At 34.2% G+C, this 15620-nt stretch overlaps 1 protein-coding gene across 1 annotated transcript in view; it reads right to left on the minus strand.

Moving 5' to 3' along the window:
* TMEM232 (transmembrane protein 232) overlaps window positions 1–15620 on the minus strand; it is a 188034-nt gene that overhangs the window by 168726 nt on the left and 3688 nt on the right. Inside the window, exons 4-6 of the mRNA XM_063087617.1 lie at window positions 14758–14915; window positions 9237–9336; window positions 6545–6711 (exon numbers count right to left, since the gene is read on the minus strand). Of these exons, the coding sequence (XP_062943687.1) occupies window positions 6545–6711; window positions 9237–9336; window positions 14758–14915 (425 nt within the window). The remainder of the gene's footprint in view (window positions 1–6544; window positions 6712–9236; window positions 9337–14757; window positions 14916–15620) is intronic.

The raw sequence follows: 15620 nt of genomic DNA on the forward strand, positions 1-15620 counted from the left end.
TAGAGAGCTTCCTAACAGTTTCATAGATTTAATTGGTCTACTAAAGTAATTGCTAGACAATAATAACATAATACGCTCATTGAATTTTTGCCAACAGTAGAGATTCAAATACACATCCTATCATATGTACTTAAATTGCCAACTCAATTGATATTTTGTGCCTTTACATCAAAAAGAAACAGACTCTAAAGGGCTTCATAATGTTTATTTCATAAAACAACATCAGAACTACAATTTAAAGATAATTTTCAGGTCGAGTACTCTTAAGATAGAAGGCCAGAAATTCACACATAAATTTTGAATTAAGATATTTTATGATTCTAGTAAGCAGTTTAGTTAAAGTCGCATGGATGAGTATTGATCTACTTTATGTCAGAAACTCTGTTGGATACTGGAGATAAAGGCATGATTGAGACAAAGTTTGCACTGGGCTACTGACTCTGGGGAACAATAATTTGGCAAAGCAAATGGAAACAAATCCGTGTTTAGAATGTTCGAATACTCCATAGAAAAGCTCCATTCTAAAATACTGTCAGGGACCAAACTGAGATATGCTGACTTCAGTAAATGCACACATAACTCAGTTTTCTGCTTTATCGTAGAACCTACCCAAAAAATGGAACCATGTAAATAAAATCCTCTTCTCAATTTGTTCTAGGTGTCTCAGCCCAGATGCCCGACAGTCCTCAGGCTGCAAATTATTCTGAATAAATAAGTAGATATGTTTTGAAACTTTGGATGCCTTAATTAATTAATTTCAAACAATGAATATTTTTTGCTTTTAAAACTATAGATATTGCATAGCTACATAAAATATTCACTTAGGTCAAAAATTCTTGTGTTAACACACTCATGCACTATCACCAGAGAAAACTCTGAAATCATTTGGTAAAGAAAAGATCAGGATTTAGACAGTAAACGAGATTTAAGTTTTATTTTCAATTTTATGTGGTGTCACTTTTAGTCATCATTGAGAAAGAAAAAAAAGAAAGCCTCTGATGCTGATGTCTGGAACTGATCTGCTATCAAATCATTACAAACTGGTCTGACATTCACAGCCAGGTCATTTTGATCCCCTGTAGGACCTAAACTCACAAAATACCATCCTCAGACACTATTACACTGAGACCATAATAAATAAACAAAGCCACTTGACAATTTGTTTCTAAGGACAGGCAAAAAGCCATGGGGCCACCCATAAAATACCCAATCATAGAATTGCCCTTACTTTTTGACAGCATCAAATCTAGAGAGACTGTCCCCCAGAGCATCCAAACACAGTATAAATCCTATTACAGATTCATTCTAACACCCTCTTGCTGAGACATCCCATGCGTCTTGCTGGTATGTATTCCCTCTCTCTGCATCTGCAACAAGTAATAAATACAATTTGCCTAACTGCAGGTATGCTCCTGATGGCCTTTGGCTGAAGGACATTGCCATCATCAGGAGCAAATGAACTTGCCACACCTGTGAGTTTTCCAGACAAACTAGGCTTATTACTTATCCTCATGCATTTTATGTATTTCAGTAATTTTCATGGTAATCTTGCTAAAGTGTTTTCCTGCTTTTTTTTTTAAATAAAAAAATAAGTTTATCAAATTTGGGTGAATTAATATACTAATGAGGATTATGATTCATTTCAACTATCATATATATCCATGTAGTAGACCAGGAGGGAGCGATGGTCAGGAGTTAATAAGTGGCATAGATTCTTTGCCTTACACTAAATCAGTTCCACTAGAGGTATGTTTGGTAGACAGATGCCATTTGCAAACTGTTAATTAGAGAATAGAAAGTAAGGATAAATTCAGAAACTTGGAAAGTAATTTGACAGAGTAATTATATATATATTATATATATACATGTATATATATAATATATATATATCAGTCTAATAAAAATTAAGGCATATATTTTTATATCTTTATTTTATTTTTCAGTAATTCACTAGTATTATATTTTACAAAATTACTAGTCTGGAATGGTTCAGAAACTTAAAAGAAGAGAAAATAAAGAAACAAGAAAGAAAGATACAAAAATCACAATAATTCCTTGAACTTTTAAAAGGAGAGAACGGAACTGAGGCTACCAGAGGTGGGAAAGGGGGAGGGAAAAGGAGTATTAGCAAGAAATTGGTAAAGGGACACAAAAAAATGATTGTATTGTATAATGATAAACATAGCAATTATCATGATTTGAGGATCATGAATTGCACACAGGTATTGATATTCAATGCTGTACCCCACAGATATGTACAATCGTTTCAATAAAAAATAAATAAAGCACCCAAATCTGCATGAACATAAACTCTGAATAGAGATTTTACTCTGTGACTCATCACATCCTCAAAGCGATTGATTGTGTGATATGACTTCGTGGAAAATTTTGCAGGAGCAATTTAGGTTTGAGGCATATATCTAAGTTTTTTTTTTTTTTTTTTTTTTTTGGGCTGTCTATGTATTTTGGTCTTTAAAGTAGAAACTCCCATTTTAAAACATTATTTGCTGTTAGACCTTCGTTCATCCTTTCCCCTTTTCCTCAGTCCATGAAGCACTATTGTGTTCAATGGTTGTCCTTAGTGGGTACAGGATTTTTGCAAATAGTAAAGATTCAAATACATATCCTATTGGAAAAGGTTTCACTAAGTTATAACAATCAAAAATGAAAATATCACTTTTATTTTTGATTATTATATCATTTGCAGGTGCTTGGAATGATAATGTACTGGTAAAAATTGTCAAATGTTAAAAAAAAAAGAAGAGAAAATAAGTTGAAGGAGATATTTCACCATAAACCGTTCAAAAAGCACTGAGCACTGCATTAAATGACTCCCAGAGAAACTTCTCTTTTCTTCTTTCGTTCCTTCTTTCTTCCTCCCTTTCTCCTTTCATCCCTTTCCTTCCCTCCTCCCATCCCTCCTGCCTTCCATCTTTCCTTTCTTCCTTCCCTCTGCCCCTCCCCTCCCTTCCTTTCGTAATTACTTACATTTTGGCTTTTGTAACCACTTCCCATAGTTCTTTCATCTCCCTCCCTTGCTGTTCAGCTTTGAGCTACTTTGAGAAGCCCACCTACAAAAGTGTTGTTAATCTACTGCTGGAGGAGAATGCAGATAACCACACCAGCTTGAATTTATGCAAATTTAACTACATAACTCTGAGTATCTGACCAGGCTGTCTTCTATATCAGAAACGAGCTGTGAAGAATGGACTCTATTTTAGCTGCTTAGAGACAGCTTTCTGGGTCTCATCTTTGTTTACAGTCATTTGGTGGATGAATTGACATTGCCATGAAAGGATCTCTCAATACAAATGTGTTGTCTGCATAATAGGACATGAATCATAGGATAATGCTTCTAATTTTAAAGAACCTGTGTCTCAGTCTAATCCAATTCCTAGTAACCACTTACAATTACAGCACAGCACAAAATGTCTCAAATTTAGATAATGCCTTTGGCTGACAGCGTATTTAAAGTGTTAGAGGATAAGATTGCAAATCACATTAGAATGTAAAATCTGTGTGTTTGCTGGTTTTCAGAATTTGTACTTTAGAACAGATGAAACTATTTAATAAAGGCTCTACTGCATTTTAGCCGAGTTTAAATCTACCTTCTTCCAAAGAACTATGTTATCATTACCATGCGCCAACTGTGCTTAGAAAATTCAGCTTTGCTAGCGAGCAAAGGACAAAGTGGAAAACTCAATCCAGTGTTCTGGCTCTGCAGTCCACAGAGCTAATTAAAGGGTACCATTCGTCAAAGTCAATGGAAACCCCGTGTCTGGATCACTCAAAAGGACATTAAAAGTAGACATGGGGTCCAGCAGCAGAGGAAAGGAAATTTCCTTTTTTTTAAGTAGAACCAATACTCATATTGTATGTATCCTAATGTGTATATTATGCATAATTTTTAAAGCAATTTTAGCAGCACCTTGAAAACTAATTAAATAATTATGCTTTTACTCCAATGCATATAAGCATATAAAAAATCAAACATTTTACAGTGGCCAAAATATGCTGCCATGGATCTTTTTAGCATTATCAGAAGGCAAGGGCTATGGGAATAAATTCACAAATCCTCTACTATACTACACCAATAATAAGGAAAAGATGAATACGAATGTATGTTTTATATTCCCATTTTTATCAATTTTTATCTGTTTTTTTTCCCCCATTCTCTTCTGAGAAGGTGAGAGAGATGGGTTTTGAATGGGGAAATACTCAACTGAACTGGAGAGGCTGGCTTAGATTAAGTAATATTGGAGAAATTGGGCTGGAACTGGGAACTTTAAGACACACAATCAAGCACTGAATCAGTGCTGATTAGCCAAATCAGCAATCTCAGCAGCACAGTGGCTACACTAGCCTATATTTATAGTCTCCTTATTAAGAGGTGATAGGAGAAGAAAAAGAAGGGCAATAAACCTGACTGGCCGAAATCGGTCCTAATACCCTCATGGTATCACATGCGTAGAGCCAAAACAATTTAGAAGAGACTGAATCTAAGCCCTTTGTTCAGTAAGGAGAGAAAAGTAGAGAGACTTAGTGATTTGTCCCAGTGTAAGCAGATATGCTCTTTTCACATGCTGACATTTTTTCATCTTCTAATTCAGGCTTAGCTGTGCAGCAGTAAGCTTCCATTTGCTTGCTGTGTGTGTGCGCCAGGAGTGGCAAAAATGGATTCATTCTTGAAGAGCATCAGAATCAACATTGAAAGTGGCCTAACTCAGAACCAGAACATTCACGTTGCCAAGATTCCACAAGATCTTATTTGTTTAAAAGAAAAACATTCAAATCACTACATCGTCAACATAATCATGTCCTTAGGTGAAAATTATTGTATTTAACTACCTAGGTTAAAGCAAGTTCCTAAATATATTTTTTAATAATCATTGTTTTATATTTGCATGGCACGTAATAATTTAAAAGGCACATGCTTTCTTGCAATCTTCACATCATCTCTGTAGAAGAGTTAGAGCAGAGATGATGATGATGATGAAGATGACGACAATGATGATTTTTTAAAGATAAGCAAAGAAAGTTTTGGAGAGCTTAACAAACTGCCTCTAAATCACCCAGCCAGCTGGGCTGCAGGCCTTCTCCCTTCATTATCAGTGTTCTTTCTCTTGCACAGTATCTTATATTACGTATTTATTTTTAAAACACTTTTTAAACTTAAAAGCAAGATCCATTTTTTGTATGGAGCAATCTGTGTTCATTAGTAATTATAACCCAAAAGTTCAAATTACTTAGTAGATGTCGCTCTTTGTATAAATGGTTCATCAGTAATGTGCCAAAGAGAAAACACTTAAGCTTAGAAAGATTACAAATAGATGTGGTTAATTTTTCCCCCTACATATCTAACGTGTAGCTAATTTTAGAGAGGGCCCAAGGGAAGCATGGGAAAACTGTGAGGTGACATATAAAGCTATTTAAAAAGAAAACCTTCCTTAAATTTCCTTAGATGTTTCAACTTGCATTATGTTAAAAGTATTTTTTTCCTCTTTTAGATATTGTTAGGAAAACACATTTTCTATTTATAAACTATAAAAGAATGAGTATGTAGAACAAAAAATTAAAAAATAAAAGAATCAAGGTTTTGGTATGCTCACTGCTCTCTTTTGGAAAAAAAGTGAGAAAAGGAAATAATGATATTCTTAACCCCAGAGACTGCAGTTTGCCTTCTGAAGTACATCAGTCTCTATGGTATGTACACAATTTTATGGCTTACTGTGCTTGTGTTTAAATAATTATAGTTTATTACATACCAAGTACAGATGCTTCTTGACTTACGATGGGGTTATGCCCCAATAAACCCAACGTAAGTTGAAAATTCAACATGATATTTTCAACTTATGATGGGTTTATCCAGACGTGACTCCATCACAAATCAGGGAGTGCACTGAATGCATATCACTTTTGCACCAAGGTAAAGGCAAAAAATCTTAAGTTGAACCACTGTCAGTTGGAGACCATCTGTAATTATATAATTAGGACAGACAGTTTCCTCAAAGTTGATCACTAATATCTGAGTTAAAAATTAAGAGATTTTTTATATACTGGGGATTATTTTAATTCCTTAATTTGAACTACTAAAAACAGTTTTTAGTCGATATTAATAGCATATTAAATGGTATTACATATGAGTTATGAAAGCATAAAATATTACACTTGTTTTCATGAAACCTGCACTTTACACAATTTCCCTTTAATAAAAAGGTAATATCTTAAAAATGTTCATTTATAAGTTGGTCTAAATTATGTTGCAATTTTTAATTAAAAAGCTGAGATGGACCGATAAGGAAGAAGGCATTACTATACTTTAAGTAGTAGTGGTACATATTGATGCCCCACTACTTATCCTATTAACTACCACCCAGGAAATGTGCATATGGTTGCATGAGATTGTATCTTTGCTGTTCAAACCTTTCCCCAGGTAAACTCATATTCAGCAATGACTACTAAACTGACAAGCACAATTATTTAATCATAGTAATCTTATGGTGCATCATACAACAGGATATGCCTGCCATATCAGATCACCCACCGTATCAGAATCTATGTTCTCATATCTTTCCTTATTTTCCATGGGACCAAAAATTGATTCAGAAGGGAGTTCTCTTTTACATATGATTTCCGAGGTTTTCAGGATGAACTGTACATTTGAAAAGATGTTTGGATATTTGTGATATGATGCTCCAGAGAGAGAAAGTGCTATTGTAAGAAAAATAATTTGTGAGAAATATTTCATTAATATCTTGCATTGTGCTTCATTTGTCTTTTAGTTATCAAATTATAATTAAACTCAGTTCTCAGATACGGGAGCTGCTGTACATTTCCCCATCTATTCAAGATTTATAATGTTATGTATGCCCCCTGGTGGTGTACTAGAAAACTACAAGGTAAATAATTCATACATGGGAGTTCATATAATTCAGAATAGCAACTGCATAATGGTTGAATGCCAACTAAATATGGTTACTGCTCAACAATGCTTGAAAGCTTCCAGCTGAAAATAAATCAAGTTATAATAGATACTCTATTCATCATGGATACTCTGAAATTATAATCCTACAAACAAATCAATGACATTGCTTCTAACCCAACATTCTCATATTCCTTTTCAAGATGTTGATATTACTGATTTTTTAAAAGTACATATTTTAAACATAGGCAAAAATTATGTCATTTAACATAAGACTCGTGATACTTAACATGATACTTATGTGATATTGTGTGATACTTAACAGAACCATTTTGGTACTGTTTTTTCTATAAATGTTCAGACAATCTTTTGGTTTCAGTTCATGCACACAATGGAAAAATTCATAATGACCATTCTTCTAGTGGATGTCTATGTGGAGAGGTAGCAGCTGCTAATAGCTGCAGGTAGAAAAAGGCCTGTTTCTGAAGATAGACATGTAGTCTAAGGCTCTACAGAACAATATTTGGTATGAGGGCGAACTTTTGGGATTTTATCTTTATACAAAAAAAGATGTTCGTTTTCTTCAGACAGACCTACAATAATAAGCAAATATAAGAACTTGAGGTTTTATTTAAATAATTTTTCAAAATGTATTTGGCACCACCATCTGAATATTTGATAAGTCAAGTCACTATGATGAACACTGTGAAGAGTTAAAAAGAGGATTTATAATTTAATGAAGAAATCAGAACAAGTGATATGAGAGGAAAGAATTCCTACTCTGTCAGTCTACAGCCTCCTCTTGGTTCCATACCCTGTAAGGACGTGTAGTAGTGTTGCCAGTTGATCAGTCTCCAAAGCACATCCCTTCTACTTCCTCCTCCATGACTTTTTCCAGAAAGTATTATTCTCTTTCTTTTATCTTGAGTCTCTCATTCACTTATCCCACAAAAACAGAGATTCTACCCTTTCTCTTCTTTTGACCTTGTTTTTCCATTCAAACTGTTGACATATTTATGTCAATATAAATAACTATATCTAAGCTTTTTGCATATAATCTTAGCCTTATGCTCAAAATTTCTCTCACTGTTTGTCTACCTCTAATCTAAATTTCACTTCCCCCTCCCACTGGGGATGCTCCCAAGATCAGCAATGACTTTCCAATGGCAGACAGCCATCACCACTTTTCAGACATCCTACTTTTGAATTCTTCCATAGCTCTCGATAATGTTGATCTTCTTGAGCTTCCCTCCTTGGATGTCATCACTTCCTCTCACTTCCCTTAATTCTTTTCGTAGCTTCTGTTACTCCAATCATCCATTAAACGTTCGTGCTCTCCAGGATTCTATTCCTAGAGTCAATTTCTCTCCGCCCCACCACCCTGCCGTCGGGTTATCTCAGCTGCATTATCATGGATTACTGTCAACTCTATATCCCAGGCTTCACTTATTTCCCTAGTTCCAAACCTATGATTTCAACTGCTTGCTGGGTACTTATACCTGAGTGACCTTCAAGTTCAATATGTCCAATATTTGTCCAAAATTTTCAGTTTAGAGCATCATTATCTATCTCAACCCTACTGTTCAATATGTAAAACTTCGGCTTCCTCCTGAATTTCTCTTTCCTTTACATATAGCCTAGATCTTATTGATCACCCAGTCCAGAATGATTTTTCTATATATCATTCCCATTGTAATAGTTCACATCTTTAATCTCTCTTCTTCTACTAAAGTCATAGCTAACTGGCCTCCTGAACCCACTCTCTCTTTACTCCAGTCCAGCATCTACTTTGCCATTAGGGTTTCCTACTAAAAGAGGAGTTTAATTTTCTTGAAATCCAGTGAGGTAGATACAATCACAGATGAGAAAACTGGGTTACAAACAAGGTCATACACTTAGGTAAGTAAGAAAATAAAAAGCTGAACAGCATGCTGGCTGCTAGAGGCTGGGGTGGGGAGTGGAGTGGAGAAAGGAGATGTTAGCCAAAGAGTACAAAGTTTCAGTGAGACAGGAGGAGTAAGTTCTAGTGATCTATTGCACAGCATGGTGACTACAGCTAATAACAATGTATTGCATGTTTCAAAATTGCTAAAAGAGTAGATTTTAAATGTTTTCACCACAAAGAAATGATAAGTATGTTGGGGAAAAAATGCTGAACAAACACAGTCTGGCCCAAAAGCTGTGCTCTTCAACAATGCACCTGTTATCTTTCATGAAAAATAAAATGCAGCTCATGCTCTTCATAGTGACAGTCTAAGCTTCTCAAAATATAACATAAAACATTTATAAGTGTAAAAAATAAAAGATACTCTACCATATAAATACGGCTGAAGCCTAAGGAGATGTTGTTTAAAACTTTCCAGGTGACCATGCAGGAAAAATATAAAAAGTCGTAAGAAGACCAAATAGCCAATCTGTCAAAAGATAAAAGAAAAAGGCATTTTGTGTTGCCTCAGTAAATGTTTGAAAACCATAAGGAAAATAAACCATTTTATTATTACTTTTACTTTTGATTTAAAACAATTCAAACTCAATCAATATTATGTTTTTGAAATAGCTTTAAAACATTTATATCAAGATTGAAATGCTAGTTCAGCCAAATGACTTATATAAATCACCACTACATTACATGTAATGACCAATACTGAATGCTGCTTTGTTCTATGTCCTTCAGAACAGAATTTTTCAAATTGCAAGTCCTGCCCCTTAAGTGAGTTGTGAAATCAATTGAGAGGGGATTTTTAAATAAAATGAAAGAGGAGAGAAAACATTACAGTATATTGCACAATTCCTTGTTTCAGTATATAAATGAGTTCATATTATGTGTGTGCTGGATCGCAAAGCAAAGCATAGTTCTTCCTATAGGTCTCAATCGGAACAGTTCAAAAAACATTGTTTTAGGTAGTGTTGAGAAAGATTCTGCTTGCACATAGCATGCTGTACTGAGCTCCCTATTACCTTATGAAAGAAAAAGCAATCTCCCAATGTTATTACTAAATGAGCATTGTAAAACCTTACTTCTATGAAGTGTAAAATACATGTATAGCTAAAAATAGTTTGTTTTACATACACTGAAGAAAATGGAATGCTTGTAAAAATATATACTATGCAAGATTTCACAGAAAATTAGAAAAAAAGTATAAACCATAGAAATAAAAGAAATACAAGTTAACTAATTTGCTAAATCATAGAGAAGAACCAAATAATAGCAACAGCTTTCACTATCATGAGTGTGTGTGTGTGTGTGTGTGTGTGTGTGTATCTCCAAATCTTCTTAATAGCAATGCAGGGTATTATTGACATACATGTAAAACTAAAAGTAAAATAAAATAAAATAACCAAGTCTCAGGGCTTCACCCAAGGATAAGTGGCATTACTGGACTATCAACCCAGGACTGTGTATATTGCTCCAAAAGACATAAACTTTCTCCTGTAACAGTGATTTCCAAATATTTTTAATCACAAATCTCTATCATTAAAATAAATTTAGAGAATATGCCATCAATATTTGTAAATGTATCCATAAATTATAAGCATGCACCAATTGTAGATTTATAAAATAAATAAAAATAAAATGTTTTTAAGGCATAAGGTGTCCCTTCATATAGATCACTTGGTTATAGCACTGCACTTCTTCAAGAGACTGAAGTTAAATGAGAACAAAGTGCAGGTGAGCAGACTATTTAAAAGAATATTGCAATATTCCAGATGAGAGTATTAAAGGTATCAACTTCCAAAGTCATAGAAAATGAGTGAAAATCTATCAGAAGGAGAATAATTTAGGATTTTTCAAGTGATTAGAGATAATTATTGTTCAAAAGTTTAACATGGAACAAAACAGAAAATACATGAAAAGCTTATCAGTACGAGTAACCTCTGCATTACGCCCCAAATTAGTAATAAATTTCACCTAATCCAGAGACTCTCTCTAGATATAACTATGCTTGGAAAAAATGGTTTTAAAATGCTTCACATGTAATATTCTGAAGCCCCTATTTTTATTGAAAAATCTACCTTTCCATATCTCTTAGGAATTCTGGGACTTTCTGTGCATCGCTCTTATGTGGCAATAGTGTACATAAACTTTCTGTAGCTTCACAACTCAAGCTTTGCCTCCTAGACTGAATCTCTCTGTCAAGTTCTCTTTCTCTGTTCTCCCATCTTTCCTTCCTTTGGCCTTTACCTCTTTCTCGCCTTCTCTTTACATCTCTTTTCTTCATTTCTCAGGCTTCTTTAGCTGATGGTGAAATAGAAATGCTGGACAATATCTATCCCGTGTCATATTTTACCAGTTGGTTATGTGTTTTATGTTTTTCCACAGAAGCTTGAAGAGCACTGTTTATATTTCCATCTAACATACATTAAACTGTTGTTGCTTATATGTTATTCTCCACACTTGTTAGCAGACTTTAATAGTTAAGAAGATTCTACACTTAATGGTAGATAAAAAAAGGAAAGAATATACACAAAATCTGAAAGGAAGTAGTATTAGGGAATCACATGTTTCTGGCTTTATCCAGTCCTGAGCTGCTTCATCAGAGGAGGAACAAAAGGATGCATATAGAGGCGGGTGGTGCCTCTATGGCAATACCCTTAAATAAACCAAAGAGCAAAAGGGAGGTTTCCCAAGGGCTTTCAGATACATAATAAAAATTCCACAAAGGCGAGGAGGACAGCTGAAGTGGTTTCTTGCCTGGAATAAAAGGTATTTATAGATTTAGGCAATGCTTACTTCCACTAGCTACTCACGGTTCACACTAGCTAGAACAATGAAGGGTAAGCTTTAAAATTAGTAAGACTGAGAGCCACGGTAGATGTGTAGCATCACGGCTGAGAGTGCACTGGACTATGGAGCCACACTGTCTGGGTTTCAGATTTTTCTGGGCTGAGACCTTTGGTGAGTCACTTTAACTTTCTATGCTACAGTTTTTCCGTTTATTAAGTGGTGGATAATAATAGCACATACCTCTTAGCATTGTTGTGAGAATTAAATGAGGTAATATGTCTAATATATTTAAGGCACTTATTATTGTGCAAGGCACATAATTAAGTGCTGTTTAAGTGTTGGCAGCTTCTGTAAGAGCCTGCACAAATTGTCCAACCTTATAGATGAGAAGATACAGAAATATTCTAAGAAATAAATGTCATGGTATGTATAAAGTATAAGCAATAGGTTCAAAGAATAAAACTATATTTTTTTAGCTATTTTTCAAGGCAATATATGGGGAAAAGTCACTAAAAGAGATCAAAAGAAAGGATAGAAAAGCCAGACTTGCTCTATGTTTTTCTATTCCATACTTTTTTCCATTTCGTTCCATTTAATTTTTTCCATCATAAACAAATGTTTACTTTTATATTTAGCACTTACATTTTTACATATATGTATATATTTATATTTATATTTTTCCATTATATATGATAGATAGATAGATAGACATAATGGACAATTTGGAAAAATACAGAAAAAAGAAAGAAGAAAAAAATAATAATCATCTCACCATTCTAAGATAGCTACTGATAACACTTTGATTCTTTTCCTCCAATCCTTCTTCTGCGCAAAGCCTTAGTTTTTTGCATGGTCAATTTCTATTATGTGCTCTCTCTACCTGCTCTTGCTTGGACTCCATAAGTCTTTTACTCCCAAACATGTCAGAGAGCAACTAGTCTTGATTTATAAGGGCTAAAACATAGTTATCTTCCCAAAATGTCCTACTGATGGACTGATTCATAAATATTCTCTCATGCTTGTTTTCTAACAGTTTGTAATCAAAATTGAATAATAAAAGTAAATTTTTGCACAATCATTTACACTTGTTTTATATACACACATACACAAACACATGAGGGTACCTCAAAAACTTTGTGGAAATTTCCATTAACTTTTTGAAGTATCCTTGTGTGTATCTCTGTGTGTTTGTGCATATGTGTGTGTATATATATATATACATATGTATGTACAATTATGTGTTGCTTAACAATGGGGTTACATTCTGAGAAATACATGGTTAGTTGATTTCATTATTGTGCAAACAACATAGAGTGTACTTACACAAACCTAGATGGTATAGCCTATTACACAAGTAGGCTGTATGGTAAAGCCTAAGGCTCCTAGGCCACAAACCTGCAGAGTTTCTACATTGAATACTGTAGGCAACTGTAACACAATGGTAAGTATTTGTGTATCTAAACATATCTAAACATAGAAAAGGTACAGTAAAAATATGATATAAAAGATAAAAAATGGTACACCTGTATAGGGCACTTACCATGAGTGGGGCCTGCAGGACTGGAAGTTGCTCTGGGTGAGTGGGTGGGTGAGTGAGTGTGTGATGAATGAATGTGAAGACCTAGGACATTACTGTGCACTACTATAGACTTTGTAAACATTGCACAGTTAGACTACGCGAAATTTATACAAAAATATTTTTCTTCATTCAATAATAAATTAACTTTAGCTTACTGTAACTTTTTTACTTTGTAAACATTTAATTTTTTTAACTTTTTGATTCTTTTGTAATATTAGCTTAACAAACATAAACACATTATACAGCTGTACAAAATATTTTCTTTCCTTATATCCTTATTTTTCTATTAGATTTTTCTATTTTTAAATGTTTTTTATTTTATTTCTGTTAGTTTCAAAACATTTTTGTTAAAAACTAAGACACACACACACATTAGCCTAGGCCTGGGCAGGAATGTCAATATCGCCATCTTCCGCCTCCTCATCTTGTCCCACTGGAAGGTCTTCAGGGGAAATAACACATGTGGAGCCTTCGTCCACTATGGTAACGATGCTTTCTTCTGCAATAACTTCTGAAGGACCTGCCTGAGGCTGTTTTACAGTTAACTTTTTTTTAATCTTTATAAATAGAAGGAGTACACTCTAAAATAATGATAAAAAGTATGGTATAGTAAATATCTAAACCAGTAACATAGTCATTTATTATCATTATCAAGTATTACGCACTGTACATAATTGTATGTGCTATACTTTCATACAACTGGCAGCACAGTAGGTTTCTTTACACCAGCATCACCACAAACACGTGAGTAATGCTTTGTGCTACAACGTTACTATGGCTACAACATCACTAGGCGATAGGAATTTTTCAGCTCTATTATAATCTTATGGGACCACCATCACACATGCAGTCCATCATTGATGGAAACATCATTATGCAGCATGTAAATACAGATATATATAATATACATATATATATAATATATATAATACGTATAATCATCTTAAAGAAACTCTTGTAGCTTTTCTTTTCTTTCTTTGCAATAAAAGCATTAGTTAAGCTAAATTTATTTGACTAATAATAAATTTTTCAGCAGTCAACCATGATTATTACAGGGAGTGGAACCATATGACTTCCAAGATCTGATAAAATATAAGCTATGTAAAAATAGTTCCCACTTCATAGCTCTAAAGCAATATACAATACTAAAAGAACAACTCATCTTCAAGTTGGGCAACCATTTAAGGTTATCTGTCAGCTATTTCAAATGGCAAAGGAAGTGGCATTAAAAAATCTGTAAAATGGAGAAAAAAAATCTATATAGGTGTATACTCAGAGAAACAATAAGTATTTTTAATTAAATATTGTTTTCTTATATAGTGGGTGAAATTATATTTTCTCAAACTATCTCCATTTGGCTATCAAGCAATACTGTCCTATTTACATTTACAGAAGATTAAAATAAACTTCCACCAAAGAGAATATTCCATAACCAAAGTGAATATCCTATTTTGATCCTAAAACAGATGTCCTATAGTTACATGTAGTACATGTAACAATTGAAAATATAAAAATAAATTTAAAACATACCTTTGCCAGCTGTATTTCAACTGAATATAAGTATGCCTTTTGAAATGCATCACAACAGAGTCTGTATAAAAGTGATTCCGCAATAAAAAATAAGGCAGGCAGATGATCATATTCAAAGCAAGCATGGTCCAGGGAAGCATAAAGCATATTTAAAGCTTCTGAAATATTAAATGGTATAAATTCCATCATTAAAAAGTCATCCTGTTTTCCTACATGCTATAATTAATTTTTGCAATTAACTAATTGCTCAATTACCATAAGTAGATTGCGGTTTAAAACATATTTACAAATTGTTTGACACCCTTCCCATTAAGAGGCGAAGTCTGTGCTCCCTGCCCCTTAAACTTAAGCAGGCCTAACAACTGCTTCAAATGGTAGAATGTGGCAGAAATGACACTGAGTGACTTCCAAGGCTACATCAGAAAAGGCAATACAGTTTCCACTTGGATCTCTGTCTTGCAAGATAATAGCTTGGAATCCTAAGCTGCCATGTAGCAGGTCCAACTCCGAGGAGCTGGACTCAGAAGTCACCACGGTGGAAAGACTGCATAGAGAGAGAGAGAAATGCCCAAGGAGCCCCAGCTATTACAGGCATGGCTAAATAGATCACCAGGCCACGTACATAATGGTGGAGAAATAGGACAGAACTGGATGATGAAAGGCAATTCCAAAGACAAATGCTATAAAAGATAAGAGCAGAAGACTAGAAAATCAAGGCAGAGGAAACAGGGCCCCTGCAGAGCTGAAAAAGGAAGAATATTGAGCTAAGGGCCTACAGAAAATAGCACCTCATGTTATTACAAACATTTTTAGGAGCTGTCATGTAACATATCTTAGGAAGAAAGCAAATGCAGGGACCTGAG

The sequence above is a fragment of the Cynocephalus volans genome, chromosome 2 (assembly GCF_027409185.1).
Source record: "Cynocephalus volans isolate mCynVol1 chromosome 2, mCynVol1.pri, whole genome shotgun sequence".
Classification (NCBI taxonomy): domain Eukaryota; kingdom Metazoa; phylum Chordata; class Mammalia; order Dermoptera; family Cynocephalidae; genus Cynocephalus; species Cynocephalus volans.